The sequence below is a fragment of the Gopherus flavomarginatus genome, chromosome 5, assembly GCF_025201925.1.
Source record: "Gopherus flavomarginatus isolate rGopFla2 chromosome 5, rGopFla2.mat.asm, whole genome shotgun sequence".
Taxonomy (NCBI): Eukaryota; Metazoa; Chordata; order Testudines; family Testudinidae; genus Gopherus; species Gopherus flavomarginatus.
The window spans coordinates 77,245,378-77,261,167 of NC_066621.1; the positions used below are offsets into that span (position 1 = coordinate 77,245,378).

The following is a 15,790-nucleotide window of genomic DNA, read 5'->3' on the forward strand; positions in this document are numbered from 1 at the left end:
CTCTTGCTTTGTAGTAAGTGTCGCTTTAATTTTTTTTTTTTTTTCAAGGATGCAGTGTCTAAGTACCAGGAGGTCACGAATAACCTGGAATTTGCTAAAGAACTGCAGAGGAGTTTCATGGCTCTGAGCCAAGATGTAAGTAAAGGATTGAAAATCAGATGCAGGCTAACAGTTGAAATAGGAAAAACTAAACTGTTTTCTACAAATAAGTAATATTGAATGACTTTTTATCTAGAAAGAACCTAATGCACGTTATATTTTGTATATTTGACTTCTTATATTGCAACATGTTAAACACTTGCCTGAAAATAAGGATGCATTTAAACTTCTGACTTACTCTTTTTCTGAGTCTTTCAGATTCAATTCAGTATATTGTTACAAGTTGGTTTCCTGTTAAAAGAAGTTGAGCTCAAAAAGTCTGTTTAAAAGGTTTTTTTTGTAACACTTAACAGCATGAAAAAAATTAATGTATTACTTTCTTCTTTGAATTCTAAGGCCTTTAAAACACTTGACAAAACGTGACCAAAAATAATGAAATGCCTCACAATCCGCTGAACACGTAACATGAGTGGTATTCAACAGTAACGTACCAGTTCAGTAATGGTAAAATTGTCATAAATCAACAAATTAAAAAGGAAGCAGGAGGGATGCCACAGATGTGTTTAGGCTTGTGTTCAGAGGCTGAGTGGTGGTGGTTTTTTTTTTTTTTTTTTGTTTTTTTTTTTTTTTGTTTTTTTTTAATATTTATATTGCAGGTCCCCTTATGCTAGGCCACTGTGCCATAATAAACTATAGTCTCTGCCTCAGATAAATTAGGCCTTGTCTACATTACAAAATTAAGTCGACCTAAGTTAGGTTGATGAACAGCCAGCACAGTAATTACTACATTGTGTGGCACTGATAGCTGTAGTCCTTCTGTACTGGGGCTGACAGCCAGAGCTGCCAGTGGCAAGCTGATGGTTTGGGCTGTGGGGCCAGCATGAACACTGCGTTGCCCTAACTACATCAACCTAAGGGTCACACCTCTCGTGAAGATGGAGTTAAGTTGATGTAGTGGGCGACTTACATCAGCAGCAGCACTGTTGTAGTGTAGACACTTAGTTAGGGCGACGTAAGTTGCGTTACATCCACCTAACTCTGTAGTATAATCCAAGCCTGAGAGTGAACCCTATTACTTGAGAGGACATACGAATACAGGAAAGTTGTCAAGTTAGATAAGACGTGGCTCTCATAAAGGAAAATTTGAGTCTTAAAGTTAACTGGATATTACTAAATTGAAGTTTCTTCTTTCAAATGTTGTTTATAGGTTAAAATCTTCTAATGAACAATGATAAACTATTAATTCTTATTTTCATACATCTTAACATTTTAATTTTATTGGTAATTCCATTCGATGTGTAGAAATTTCCAATCCTGTGAACTTTTTCTTTGTTTCCTCTGCCCACTGCCTCAACCATAGCAAGGTGTACTAAACCTCTTCATTCACACTGCTACTCCTGAACGAATTCTGCACCAAAAAAATTAAAATTCTGCACACAATATTTTAAAATTCTGCGAGTTTTATTTTCCAATAAATAAATGTGGAGGCTCCAGCATGGCAGTGGGGAGCACAGGCACTGGTTTCACGGAAGTGGGAGATTGCCAAGTCAGCATCCAACGAGCGAGGGAGTGTTGATGCTGCATCCAATTCTGACACAGTGCAATGGCCAGGCCTGTCCCTCCGCACCAGGAGTGGGCAAGTAGGCTTGGGCAGGCAGGATCCAAGTGTGATGGGGGGGCTTAGTGTGGTGGTATCTAGATGTGGATTGAGAGGGTTTCGTGGGGGGCAGTCTGGGTGAGGGTGGCTCAGTGGAGTGTGTGAGTGTGGGGGAATCTGGATGCAAGGAGGTTTGTTAGGGAGGTTCTGAGTGCAGGGGTAATGGGACTCTGCAGGGGGATCCAGGTGAAGTGTTTGGGCCTCAACAGGGGGAGGGGTCTGGTTGTAGGGGGATGAGGCTTGGCAGGAGGGGTCTGGGTACTGGGGGCTTGTTAGGGTGGTGCATGGGGGGTGGGGCTTGGTGGGTTGAGTGCAGGGGCTCAGCAGCGGATGGTCTTGGTGCAGGAGTGGGGGTCCAGATTAAGGGGTGAGGGGCTCAGTGGGGGATTTGGGTGCAGGAGGGCTCTGTGGGGTTGGGGTTTGAGTGCAGGTGATTGGTGTAGGTCTGGGTGCAGAAGAATGAGGCTTGGTGAGGGAGTCCGGATGCATGGGGTTGGGTGGATGGTAGAACAGCTCCCCATACTCCACTCCAACTGTAATTGAGGAGCAGTGGGGGCAGGAAGCAGGTAGGCAGAGGCGTGGAACTTCCTGCAACCAAGGGATGTGTGATGCAGTCCTGGCTGCTCTTTGTAGTGGAAGAGAAAGTCCTGTCCTCCCGCAGCCCACCTAGGGCTAGCAGCTGAGCCCAGTGAAGGGTAAGAGCCACTGGCTGGGGCAACCGCAGCAATGTATAGGTAAGGGTACGTTTTAGTCGTGGATATTTTTAGTAAAAGTCATGGACAGGTCACAGGCAGTAAACAAAACTTCGTGTCCTGTGACCTGTCCATGACTTTTACTATATACCCCTGACTGAAACTTGGGAGGAGGGCTGGGGCAGTCTCACTGCCTGGCTCCTGGGAAGCGGCATCGTATGCTTATATGCCTCTGCTCTGCCCCAAGTCCTGGTTCTTCAGCTCTCGTTGGCTGGGAACTGCAGCCAATGGGAGCTGCGGGCACAGTGCCTGCGGGCAGAGGCAGCACATGGAGCTAGGAGTTGAGGGAGGAGAGTTTCTGTTGCCTTTCTGAGGAGCCCCCCATCCCCAGAGTAAGCATGGCCCCACACCCCAGTCTCCAGCCCTGAACACCCCACACCCCCAACCCCTCCACACATCTAAACTCCTGCTGTAGGTGGCCCTGAGACTACCCCAGCAACAGCCAGTACGACTGGCCCAGGGCTGCCCAAGCTGCTCAGATGGCTCCCAGGCCAGCCGCATAGACCGCTGCTGAAGTCCTGGAAAGTAACAGAATCCATGACCTCTGTGACAGACATTGAGCCTTAAGTATACGGCCCAAAACCTCAGGCCCCCTAACCCACCGAGGTCCAAAACAACATGGTCCCCTTCACCAGCTGTCTCAGCACCCTTAGAGACACGAGGACATAGCTGAAGGTGACGCCTTGCTGGCCACTCACATCTCATCGTCAGCAGATGAAACAATAATGCTACCATCCCCTACTATGAGGGATGATTTCAAATCTTTTCAAGTCTCTTCAAAAGGGTAGCTGAATCTCTGGGCGTTTTGCTAGCGCAGGTACCGAAGACCCAACACAAGCTCACGGATGTACTCCAGGCATCCCCAGCAGTGAAGATAGCACTGCCAATTAATGATGGCATCATGGACCCTGCAAAAATAACCTGGCAGATACCTGTCACAGCCCCTCCCTCCTGTAAGAGGCTTTACCAAAAGTATTATGTGCCAGCAAAAGCGTCTGAGTTTTTATTCACCCATCCCGCACCAAACTTGCTGGTGGTGGATGTGGTCAACCAAAAGGAAAAACACCACTGGTCCGGAATTACCTTGTGGGATAAGGACTGGAAAAGGCTAGACCTTTTCGGTCGGAAAGCCTACTCCTCTGCCACACTCCAGTTCCACATAGCCAATTATTTGGCTGTACTGGCAAAATACACACATAATCTGTTTCACAAAATGTTGGAATTAACGTAAGAACGGCCACACTGGGTCAGACCAAAGGTCCATCTAGCCCAGTATCTTGTCTTCCGACAGTGGCCCATGCCAGGTACTCCAGAGGGAATGAACAAAACAGGTAATCATCCATTGATTATGATTAGAGCCAGTAGCTTGATAGCAGTGGTGCTTAGGCCTCAGTGATTCAGGAGCCAAATTAGTGATTTGCGTTACCCAAAAGAGCCACAGTTGTGGGAATTTATAGATTCATTTACCATAGTACTATATATTCATATTTGACGGGGGTGCACGTGTATAGATAGATACATAGATAAATTCTCACAGCAAAATGATTGACCAAGTATTATTTTGTCAACTACAATTTGGTTAATAATGTAAAAGCATCCTGATTGGTTGTTAATTATATCACAATATTTTAATATGTTCTGTGAAGAGCTGCAAGAGACATATCAAACAGCCACTTGCGGCTCGTGTGCCTCAGTCTTGATTATCACTGCTTTATATAAACAAAATATAGTACTTGTGGTGGCATTTAAAAGCCAGTTCCCTGGATACATAGATCATTTTGAGTTGTAGTCTAAGTCGATCCGGTACAGAATCTATCTTAAGTAGTCTAACATTCCCCTTTCCTTGTGAGCAGATCCAGAAAACAATAAAGAAGACAGCCCGGCGGGAGCAACTGATGCGAGAAGAAGCTGAACAGAAGCGTTTAAAGACTGTACTTGAACTGCAGTTTATTTTGGACAAGTTAGGAGACCACGAAGTGCGCAGTGACCTGAAACAAGGATCAAATGGCGTCCCTGTACTGACAGAGGAGGAACTGACAATGCTGGATGAGTTTTACAAGCTAGTTGACCCTGAGCGGGACATGAATATGAGGTGATGTGCTAGTTTTACTGTTAAGTAATCTCTGTAATGTTAATATTGATCAGTGCATTTATTCTAATTATCTGCAGCATAAGAATTTTGAGACCTGTTGAGTAATGTTATGCTTCAATTAATATTTTTGTTGAAGGTTGAACGAACAGTATGAACAAGCATCCATTCACCTGTGGGACTTACTGGAAGGGAAGGATAAGCCTGTTTGTGGAACTACCTGTAAGTATGTTTAAAGTAGAACATTGAATGCAAGAAAAAAATATACTAAATATATGAGTAAAAGTTACATTACAAATGCCTGTGATTTATAGTTTTAACTGTAAGAATTGCTATCTTTTGCTAATTGCTTGTCTGGATAGTGACTGAATTATCTTAGTCTCAGCTATGTTGTAATTGTATAGTTCAATGAAATGCTAACTTACTGCATGTTGTATTTGGCACTGACATAGCCTTACTCATCACTTACTGGGCCCACAATTTCTGCTGCTTCAGTGGTGTTCTGTCACTGATGGTGCTTATTAGCTGTTTCTTTTTGCTTTTTAGAAAACGGGGGGGTTAGGCAAGGAATATTTTTCAATGAAGTATGTGCTTGGTTAGTTTTAGACCTTAAACAAGGCAAGTTATGACTTTTTTTTAACGGAATGCTTAAATGGTAGCCAAATTTTCAGGAGAGCTCAGCTTCTGTTGAGGTGCTTGAATGGGAGTTAAGCTCTTTGGAAAATCTGGCAAGAACAGCATCTGGTTTCTTAGCAAGAAATGGTTTGTTTCATTAGTGTAAGTAAATCCATCTACATATGTGGTTTTATGAAAACAGCTGTAATATATATAGTTTGTCTACTGTTAAATCCAAACGTATTGCTTAATTTGAGATGAAGTGAAACTTCCTGTTGGAGGAATTAAAGGAGTGTGGTTTTAAAACCAGTCTCAGCAAAAGTACAACTTTTAATGGCTGTTTGTTATATTTCACAGAATGGATGTTTTGAAATATGTTTGTGTGAATAAGAATGAGATAAACCATTAAAGGATTAGGGGCTTAATATTTTCAGGGTTGGTTGCTTTTTTTCTGAAAACTGCTATAACTGTTGAGGTAATAATTCTCTGACATCATGATACTTTGTGATTTTGGACCAAGTAGATAATTTAGGCTGAAAATGTGACATAAGGATGTGCTTACCTTGTCAAGAATTGTTGAAAACAACTTACAAGAGTGTTAGAAAGTTTTTTTCCTACGTAAAGCAGAATTTTGGCAAGAAAAAGCAATCTTTGCATATGCTTTTATTTACAGTTGCTGCTTATTCTACAGTTGAAATTGTCCTCTATTTTCTTCATCGTTACAAAACGTGGTGTTAAAATCAGGGTTTTGTTTCTAGTATTTATTTTTAGTATTACAAGTAATGCATAAAAGAAATTACTTGTAATCATAACATAACATGGCACTTTAAATGGCAACTAGATACTATTAGGATTTTTCTGTGTGGGCCCAAGATATGTAGATGTGTGCTTTACAATGCATTCAGCTTATTATGGAAGTGCTGGTTGTGACTCCATATTTTAAACTGAATTCCATTTTGCACTTAAAGCAGAGATTTAACTTCTTTGCTATATGTGAAAAATGTGGTGTATCCTCCAAAGTTACACAACTTAATTTTTGAGCACAGAAGTAAATTTTAGGAAATTTAGTAGATTAGTTGGATATAAAATCCATTGAAAACTGTGTTCTTTAAGAAATTTAGCATCTACCATACTTAAATTCATTTGGGAGTGAATTTAACAGAAGAAAATTCTTCAGACTCTCCATATATAAAAGTAATAGAAATCTTGTCTATGCTATATTTGAAGAACTTTTGTTGTAAAAAGCTACGTTATTAAAAAATGTATATAGTTAGAATATAGGCTTACAGACCGGTTTGGATCAGCTTTTACCTCTGATGTCAAATGACTCCTTGTATCCCAACCATTTGCCACTATTCCTCTGCAGCTAATTTGTATGCAACAGTTCTATTGGTTGTAATATGTTGGTGAGATAAAGACTGGACACCTGGCAAAAGTTCTCATTGGCAGATTACTTGGCCTGGCTGTTGCTGTTCTTCATCTTCGAGTAGATGCAGCTGTGTATTCCGTTTAGGGTGTGTCTGTATGCGCATTTAGGCCAGCCAAAGCTGAAGAAACTTCTCTCATAGCTGTACCTGTAGGGGGGCAGTGCTTATGCCTAATGACTAGCACTTCCCCTGGCTCTGAGATGCGCCTCCCCTTCTGTTTTACTGCCTGTGTCTGGGGTTGGAGCTCTGTCATTTTCACCTCACAATCCCTTAGTATAGTGTTAGATTTAGTGTTTGTTAGCTGTAGTTTAGTTTAAGTCTTTCCCTGGTGATGTCTTCACCAGGGTTTAAAAATCTATGGTGTGAGGGGAATGATCCTCACATGTGGAACGTGCTGGGCCTAGGCAAAGCCTACATCAAAGAGCGGTGTTCAATTTGCAGATTATTTACCAAATGCACTCAAGTGGCAAGGGACCATGGGAGGAGGACATATGGATTGGTCAAAACTCCAACTTGTCTGCATCCTACTATGGGATCTGTGCCCCCTTTCTGGGGCAGTCCCCCTGTCTCGGGGGAAGCACGCTGCCCAAATGTGCGCTGCAGATGATACTGCTGTTGCTAACTGCCATAGTGGCACCTCTGCACCGCCGTCATGTACACTCCCCAGAATCACAGCATAACCCTAGACTTTGCACTCATTCCAGAACTCTAGGGTTATGCTGTGGTTCTGAGGCGTGTACACAGACCTCGCGGAGATCTTGTTTATTCTTGCATTATCAATGTCTAACAACTTCTTTCATGATACATTTTAAGGTACTTACCCCCTAGGATTTAGTCAAAAATGAAGTTCAGCTTTTCATAAATTCAAGAAGCAGAATTGCTTCAAAATGACTTTGGAGTTGTCAGCTGCTCTTTAAATTACCATGGTTTAATGTGCAAACAGTCAGTATGCAGTGCTGACACAACTCGGGAAATACTTTTCATTTCTGATCCTTAAAATCCAGAGGGCATTCTGTGGTAGATAATTAAATTCAAAGTCATATTAGACTAGTTCTGGACAGTAAATGTTTCCTACCAATAAATGGAAAATAAGTTTTATGAGATTTGTTGGGGGTGGACATCATCCTGGAAAATAGTTATGATCTTTTTGTCTATACTTGACCAGAGTTTAATTCCTTTGCAGATAAGGCCCTGAAGGATGTTGTTGAACGCATTCTTCAAACTAGTTATTTTGATAGTACCCACAACCATCAGAATGGACTGTGTGAGGAAGAGGAGGCAGCTCCTGCACCTACAGTGGAAGATCCTGTAGCAGAAGCTGGTAAGTATACATTTATCTGTTTGGGTCTCCATGTGTAAGTTGTAGGTCTACTGTTATCCTTACTTGCTGGGATCCATGAGAGCAGTGGAAAAATAATTACAAATATGAAAAAAATCAAGCTCTTATATCTAAACTATTCAGTCAGTCTAGTGCCTTAGACAGAATTTCATGCTTTGTAAAAGAACATGTGTAGCCTGGCTACATATAGATAAATGCAAAGTGAATAAATGTGAAGAATGAGCTAACAAGCGATTAAAATCCTGAATATAGCAGCAGCCTAATGAGGCCCAGCCACTTAATGGGATCTACACTGAGTGGGCAAAGATTCAATATATGCACTCAAGACAAAGCTCATTGCAACTTCTAAACGAGGAATACATCTTAACAGTGAAACTGCTTATGTGGTATCATGTAGATTAAAAGTGGTCACCACATCTTGCTTTCCTACATCTTTCTAGTCTAGTTTGCTGTAGAGCTGTAGATTTAAGAACAGAATAGAACCTATGTTCTCATAACTCTAAAATCACAAAGATTAAACCAAACAGTGTTTGTCAAAGGAAGATAAACTGTTAAACTACTGGTTGGGATTTTACTGTTTCCCCCTCCCCCCCTCCAAAGTCTAAAGGAAAGAGTAACATACACATTTACTTAATGGAATGTGCCTAAAATAGTATATTTTTCTCATAGAACCTGAGCCAACAGAAGAATACACTGAACCAAGTGAAGTTGAATCAACTGAGGTACTATTCAGTGGAAAGATTGCAGTCACTATTTTAGCTTTAATGCCACTGTCTGTCTTTCATACTCTCTCATTTTTATTTTAGTATGTAAACAGACAGTTCATGGCGGAGACTCAGTTCAGCAGCAGTGAGAAGGAACAGGTAGATGAGTGGACAGTTGAAACGGTTGAGGTAAGATGTCTTATGTGCTGCTGGTAAAATTGCAGTCCCTGTTTTCACTGACTCGCAACTCTTCAAAACATTCATAATATTTTTTAACCCAAAAATAAACCTTTTTACCAGTCTTGAGCTGGCCATATTTTCCTGTATTGTGTACCTAGCTCGAAGATCTCTATAGTACTAACCTTGCATGTAGCTGAATCTCAATGGGGAAGTTGCTTTAGTAGTGTCGTAGTAGGTTGGGGAGGTGGAACTTGAAGAGTAACAAGCAGGTTTAAAATTGTCACTGATGTATAGCCAATGTAGAACTTCTAAATTGTAGTTACAGCTATTGACAGCATTATGGAGCTGTATTGCTTTATGCAGTTCCCTGGTGATACAGTTAATGCCACATGCAAACTCAACCACAACTTATATTGCCCGCCAGGTGTGCACAAGTCTGCTCAGAAGTAGATAAACCTATATGTACTGCATATATTTACTTCTAGAAGAAAAGTCATACTTATAAAGAAAATTAATGCATTATTCATTCTTCGTACAAATCATGAAAATGAGTGTTTTGGACACAAGAATTACAACACTAATAGGAAGAATTTTACAAATACTGTGACTTGCATAGATTTATTATCTACGTATTTAAATCCGTCACTGTACTATGACGGGCTCTTTACACACATTTTCATGTATTGGAGAGAATAGTTATCCACTGTCCTATTTCATAACTTCTTGATTGGTGGATTGGACATGAACTTATTCCATCCATTAGGAAGACAAGAAGCAAATTCCAGAGCTGCTACCTTCCAAGAATGATATATTTTTTCCCCTTTGACTCCATATGGTGCTTTCCTGGCTCTTTCAGCCATGAGATGGAGTAACTGCCTGTCGCTGCTTCAGGATTTCTTGGAGAAGAGGAATCATCTTGATATCTGCTCTGCCAGATATAACCAGTCCATCAGAAATTCATGATCCACAGATTTATTCATGGCCTTCAGAATGAACAGTACCTGGAATGGATGTGAGACACCAGTCTATAGAAGATTTTCCATTTGTATAGCTGTGCTGATGACTGTGCCGTATTCTGATGTTTATATCCCATTCCTTGACTTAAAATAGGTCTGTCAAGTGATTAATCTGTTTAGTCACACAATTAAACAATAATAGAATGCCATTTATTTGATTTCTTTTTTTTGGTGTTCTCTACATTTTCAATTATATTGATTCAGTTACAACACAGAATACAAAATGTACAGTGCTTGTGTTCATTTTTTATTACAAGTATTTGCACTGTAAAAAAGGAAAAAATAAGTAGTATTTTTCAGTTCACCTAATACAAGTACTGTAGTGCAACCTCTTTATCCTGCAAGTTGAACTTAGAAATGTAGAACTATGTACAAAAATACATTGTTTTATTTTTTAATGCAGTTCAACATTTTGGAGCCTGCAAATCCATTCAGTCGTCCTCCTTGTTCAGCCAATCGCTCAGACAAACAAGTTGGTTTACATTTGCAGGATATAAAGAAGTGAAAGCAAAAAGAGCACTGCAAATCAACATACAATTATATTAAGGCCCCTTCTTGCATCATGTTCACCAATCACCTCCTAGCATTTCAAGGACTGCAATCCCAAGCATAGCAACAAATATTAGTGGCTTTCAGCTTCAAATTGCTGCCTCAAAGTATCACTGATCTTTATGGCCCCGTGCTATGCCCCTCTAATAGCCCTGGTCTCCGGCTGTTCAAACTCCGCCTCCAGGCGCTGAACCTCTGCGGTCCAGCCCTGAGTGAAGCTTTCACCCTTCCCTTCACAAATATTATGGAATGTACAGCACGTGACTGTAAGCATAGGAATATTGTCATTCCGCACTTGCTCAGCCTGTTGTTGAACTGCTCCTTGCTGCTATCAGGTTGCCCCGTGTATGACTTCATGAGCCATGGCATTAAGAGGTAGGTGGGGTTTCCCAGGATCACAATGCGTGTTTTGACTTCCCCTACGGTGGTGGTCTGGTCAGGGAAGAAAGTTCCTGCTTGCAGCTTCTGGAACAGGCCAGTATTCCAAAACATGCATGCGTCATGCACCGGATCAGCCTGTGTTTAATGTCTGTGAAACGCCCACGGTGATCCACAAGTTCCTGGAGCACCATTAAGAAATTCTCCTTGTAATTAATGTACTCAGTGGCTAGGTGGTCTGATGCCAGAGTTGGAATGTGTGTGCCATCGATCGCCCCTCCGCAGGTAGGGAAGTCCATTTGTGCAAAGCCATCCACACTGTCACGCACGTTGTCCAGAGTCACGGTCTTTCGGAGGAGGATGCGATTAATGGCCCTGCACACTTCCATCAACGCAACTCCAATAGCCGACTTTCCCACTCCGAACTTGTTAGCAACCGATCAGTAGCAGTCTGGAGTAGCCAGCTTCCATGATGCAATCACCACATGCTTTTCCAGTGACAGAGAAGCTATCATTCGCGTGTCCTTGCACCACAGGGCTAGGGCGAGCTCATCACGTAGTCCCATAGATGTGGCTTTCCTCGTCTGAAAGTTCTGCAGCCACTGCTAGTCATCCCAGATGTGCATGATGATGTGATCGCACCACTCAGTGCTTGTTTCCTGAGCCCAAAAACGACGTTCAGCTGTCATCAGCACCTCCATGAATGCCACAAGCAATCTCATGTCGTAGCTACTCTGTGTGGGGAGATCAATGTCGCACTCCTCTTGCCTTTGTAGTTTAAGGAATAACTGCGCTGCCACTCATGATGTGTTGGTCAGTGAGAATAGCATACTGGTCAACAGCTCAGGATCCATTCCTGCTGTCCGAAAGAGTCAGGGCAGGGCGCGCAGTATGCAAACTATTGAAAGATGGTGCCAAATTCAGACGGAAGCACAGAGATTGCTGGGATGCGAAGCAATGAATCACGGGGCATTAGGACAGTCTTAGCGGCAAAAGAGAAAGAGGTGCTCTGTGGGATAGCTGCCCATAGTGCACAGCTCTGAATAGTGGTGTAAGTGTGAATACGCTATTGCGCAGGCAGCTGTCAGTGTGAACACACAACAGCGGTTTTCCTTAAGCGTTCTCTGAGCGGCGTTGTAACTGCCGGCACTGTAACTTTGCAAGTGTAGACATGGCCTACGTGTGCCCACATGAGGAGTTATACTGGAATAGCTATTTTGGTAAACTTCCAAGTGGAGACACTTCCCTAGTCTCCGTGGTAGAGAAATAAACAATTGATTTTTGCATTTCACTTATCAAAAACAATGCACCACAATAGTGGGTGGATGGATACTGAATAATTGAAGTAATTGCAATGGTTGAGCAGTTCATAGTTTTGAAAAAAGCAAAGGAAATGTATAGGAAAACAAAGGCATTAAACCTCCTTCTAGGATATCTACGTACTGGTAATAGAGGTCATTGTGCAGGCATTGTAGAAAGCTACAGTAATACTCTTTTCCAAGAACTTGGTGATGTTTTGCACTTACTAGTTTTGCCAAACCTTTGTCATTAAAGTTCCAAGTTTTTACTCTTTGATAAATTGCTTCTGATATTGTCTCAACCAGATATGTAGATGAAACCCATGAGCCAATTGTTACTTCCTCACTAGGTTGTAAATTCACTCCAGCAACAACCACAAGCTACATCTCCTCCAGTTCCTGAACCCCATGCTCTCACTACTGTGACTCAAGCAGACCCTCTTGTTAGGAAACAGCGAGTACAGGACCTTATGGCACAGATGCAGGGCCCATACAACTTCATGCAGGTATGTAGTTGCTCTGCTGTGGTGAATTGGTTTAAGAAGGATGCTAAACTCTTAATTAGTTAGTAATTCCTCAGTTTTATAAAGTAAAAATAATAAAGCCATCTAAATAGTAAAGAGCAGGTTACCTGCTTGTTTTTTGTATTTTATTCTGTTTGCCTGTGAAAACAAGCTGCCATAGTTACATTATCTTCTCTTCAGTGTATGCTTCATAGTCATGAGGTAAGTTCTGTAATTTTGGGTTTGTGAATGGTGCAGGAAAATCCTTGAAATCTTAGTTGATTTTAAATACATTGATATTCCTATTTTTTGTTTTTCTAAAAAAAGACCAAATCCCTGATCATAACAACATAATTTAATACATTTTTAAAAGTATGCTTGAATCCTGTTGAATTATTCTATTAGGATTCCATGTTGGAGTTTGAGAATCAGGCTCTTGATCCTGCCATCGTATCAGCACAGCCCATGAATCCAGCACAAAACTTGGATATGCCTCAGATGGTTTGCCCTCCAGGTTTGTAATGGTAAATCATAAAACTGCATCTTGGGGAAGGTTTGCAAAATTAACTTGATTTCAGGCATTCCTAACCCTACTATCTCTAAGCTTAAAACCCACTTGGTGTTCAGTGAGGTCCTTATGTGATTTTCATGGAATATAGCTGTGCTGCGGAGCACTTTGTAGACATCTAGTAGTCTGTTGCTCTAATTTTCATTTGTGGCATTGGTGTATAAATTATTGCCCCAAATCTCTGGTAATTGGGTGTTTTTTCAATTATTTGAACTCAAGATCAAGCATTTGGCTTGTGAAGGACACGATGTCATTGTGCTGTAGTCTAGTATTTCTGCATTTAGTGGATAATTCTGACCTTAATCTCTGTGCCTCAGTTCCCTTTCTGTAAAATTCAGATAATACTCCCTCATCTCACAGGGGTAGTCAAAAAATACTTGTCACTCAGACACTATAGTGATGAACACCATAGAAAAGTCCATGAGAAAATTAATAATTGTTTTCAGAGCAGGGTTTGATCAGCCTTCAGTAAATAAGGCATGGAGTCACTCATTAAACAATAAGGAGAAAACAAAACATTGAATAACTGCTCATTTAAGTGAGTACTATCCATTCTGTGGTCTAAATGAATCAGGAAACCTGTGAGGGGGAAATAGTTCGTGACCAGGTAATTAAAGACTCTATCATACATACGCACAAGGGGGCAGAATTACGGTTGCACAGGCAACATTAATTCTGACATTGCCTAACTTTTTTGAGTGCTTACCTTTAGAGCTGTCAAGCAATTAAAACAATAATGGAATACTATTTATTTACATTTTTTACGTTTTCTACATTTTCAAGTATGTTCAGTTACAACACAGAATACAAAATGTACAGTGCTCACTTCATATATTTTTATTACAAATATTTGCATTGTCAAAAACAAGTGTTTTTCAATTCACCTAATACAAGTACTGGTAGTGCAATATCTTTTTAATGGAAATTGAACTTACAAATGTAGAGTTATGTATCAAAAATATCTGCATTCAAAAATAAAACAATTTAAAACTTTAGAGCCCATGAGTCCACTCAGTCCTCCTCCTTGTTCAGCCAATTGTCCAGACAAACAAGTTGGTTTACATTTGCAGGAGATATGGTGCCTGCTTCTTGTTACAATGTCACCTGACAGTGAGAACAGGCGTTCGCATGGCACTGTTATAGCCGGTGTCGCAAGGTATCTTACATGCCAGATGTGCTGAAGATTCCTATATCCCTTCGTGCTTCAACCACCATTCCAGAAGACATACATGTATGCTGATGATGGGTTCGGCTTGATAACAATCCAAAGCTGTGCACACTGGCGCTTGTTCGTTTTCATCATCTGAGTCAGATGCCACCAACAGAAGATTGTTTGTTTGTTTTTGTCTTTTTTGGTGGTTCTATTCTATAGTTTCCGCATTCGAATGTTGCTCTTTTAAGACTTCTGAGAGCATGCTCCACACCTTCTTCCTCTCAGGTTGTTTGGAAGGCACTTCAGATTCTTAAACATTGGGTCAAGTGCTGTAGCTATCTTTAGAAATCTCACATTGGTACCCTCTCTGCATTTTGTGAAATCTGCAATGAAAGTGTTCTTTAAATGAACAATGTGCTGGGTCATCATCTGAAACTGGTATAACATGAAATATATAGCAGAATGTGGGTAAAACAGAGCAGAAGACGTAAAGTTCTCTCACAGGGAATTGAGTCACAAATTTAACTAACACATTATTTTTTTAACGAGCATCAGCATGGAAGCATGTCCTCTGGAATGGTGGCTGAAGCAGGAAGGGGCATATGAATCTTTAGCGCATCTGGTACGTAAATATCTCGTGACGTCGGCTATAACAGTTCCATGCGAATGCCTGTTCTTACTTTCAGGTGACATTGTAAACAAGAAGCAGGCAGCATTATCGCCTGCAAAAGTAAACAAACTTGGTTTGTCCGAGCAGTTAGCTGAACAAGAAGTAGGACTGAGTGGACTTGTAGGCTGTAAAGTTTTACATTGTTTTATTTGTAAATGCAGTTTTTTTTGTACATAGTTCTACATTTGTAAGTTCAACATTCATGATAAAGATATTGTACTACAGTACTTGTATTAGGTGAAGTGAAAAATACTATTTTTGACAGTATAAATATTTATAATAAAAATAATATAAATTGATTACTGTATCCTGTTTTGAAATTGAAATCAATATATTTGAAAATGTAGAGAAACATGCAAAAACATGACGTTTTCATTGGTATTGTTTAACAGTGCGATTAAAACTGCAATTCGTCGCAATTAATGTTTTTAATTGTGTGAGTTAACTGTGATTAATTGACAGCCCTACTTAACTTTGCAACTGTAAATAACATTTAACACTTGTGTATGTAACTTCCTTATTTTAAAAAAAGCAAACTAAAAAAATCAGAATTCTTTTGTGACATATTGACCATCATATGATGAGTCATTGGTGGGTTTGGAATCTTCTGATCCACAACTTAATTGTCAGAGCTTGGAGCAAACAGAGTAACTGATAGTAGTAGGTTGTAATCCTTTGTGTCAACTAGCACTAGAGAAAATGAGACACTTTGCCAGTGGGTTTGAAAGGAATTTGGTAGAGGAATGGTGAGACTCAAGAAAAATATGTTTTGCCCATTTAAAAACTCTTGTGG

General features: G+C 40.7%; 1 protein-coding gene across 2 annotated transcripts in view; it reads left to right on the forward strand.

Moving 5' to 3' along the window:
* CAPRIN1 (cell cycle associated protein 1) overlaps window positions 1-15,790 on the forward strand; it is a 72,281-nt gene that overhangs the window by 27,492 nt on the left and 28,999 nt on the right. For both annotated transcript variants that reach the window (XM_050955340.1, XM_050955341.1), the window contains exons 4-11: window positions 49-135; window positions 4,362-4,600; window positions 4,737-4,819; window positions 7,823-7,960; window positions 8,648-8,700; window positions 8,785-8,871; window positions 12,454-12,609; window positions 13,012-13,120. In XM_050955340.1, coding sequence (XP_050811297.1) covers window positions 49-135; window positions 4,362-4,600; window positions 4,737-4,819; window positions 7,823-7,960; window positions 8,648-8,700; window positions 8,785-8,871; window positions 12,454-12,609; window positions 13,012-13,120 — 952 coding nt within the window. The remainder of the gene's footprint in view (window positions 1-48; window positions 136-4,361; window positions 4,601-4,736; window positions 4,820-7,822; window positions 7,961-8,647; window positions 8,701-8,784; window positions 8,872-12,453; window positions 12,610-13,011; window positions 13,121-15,790) is intronic.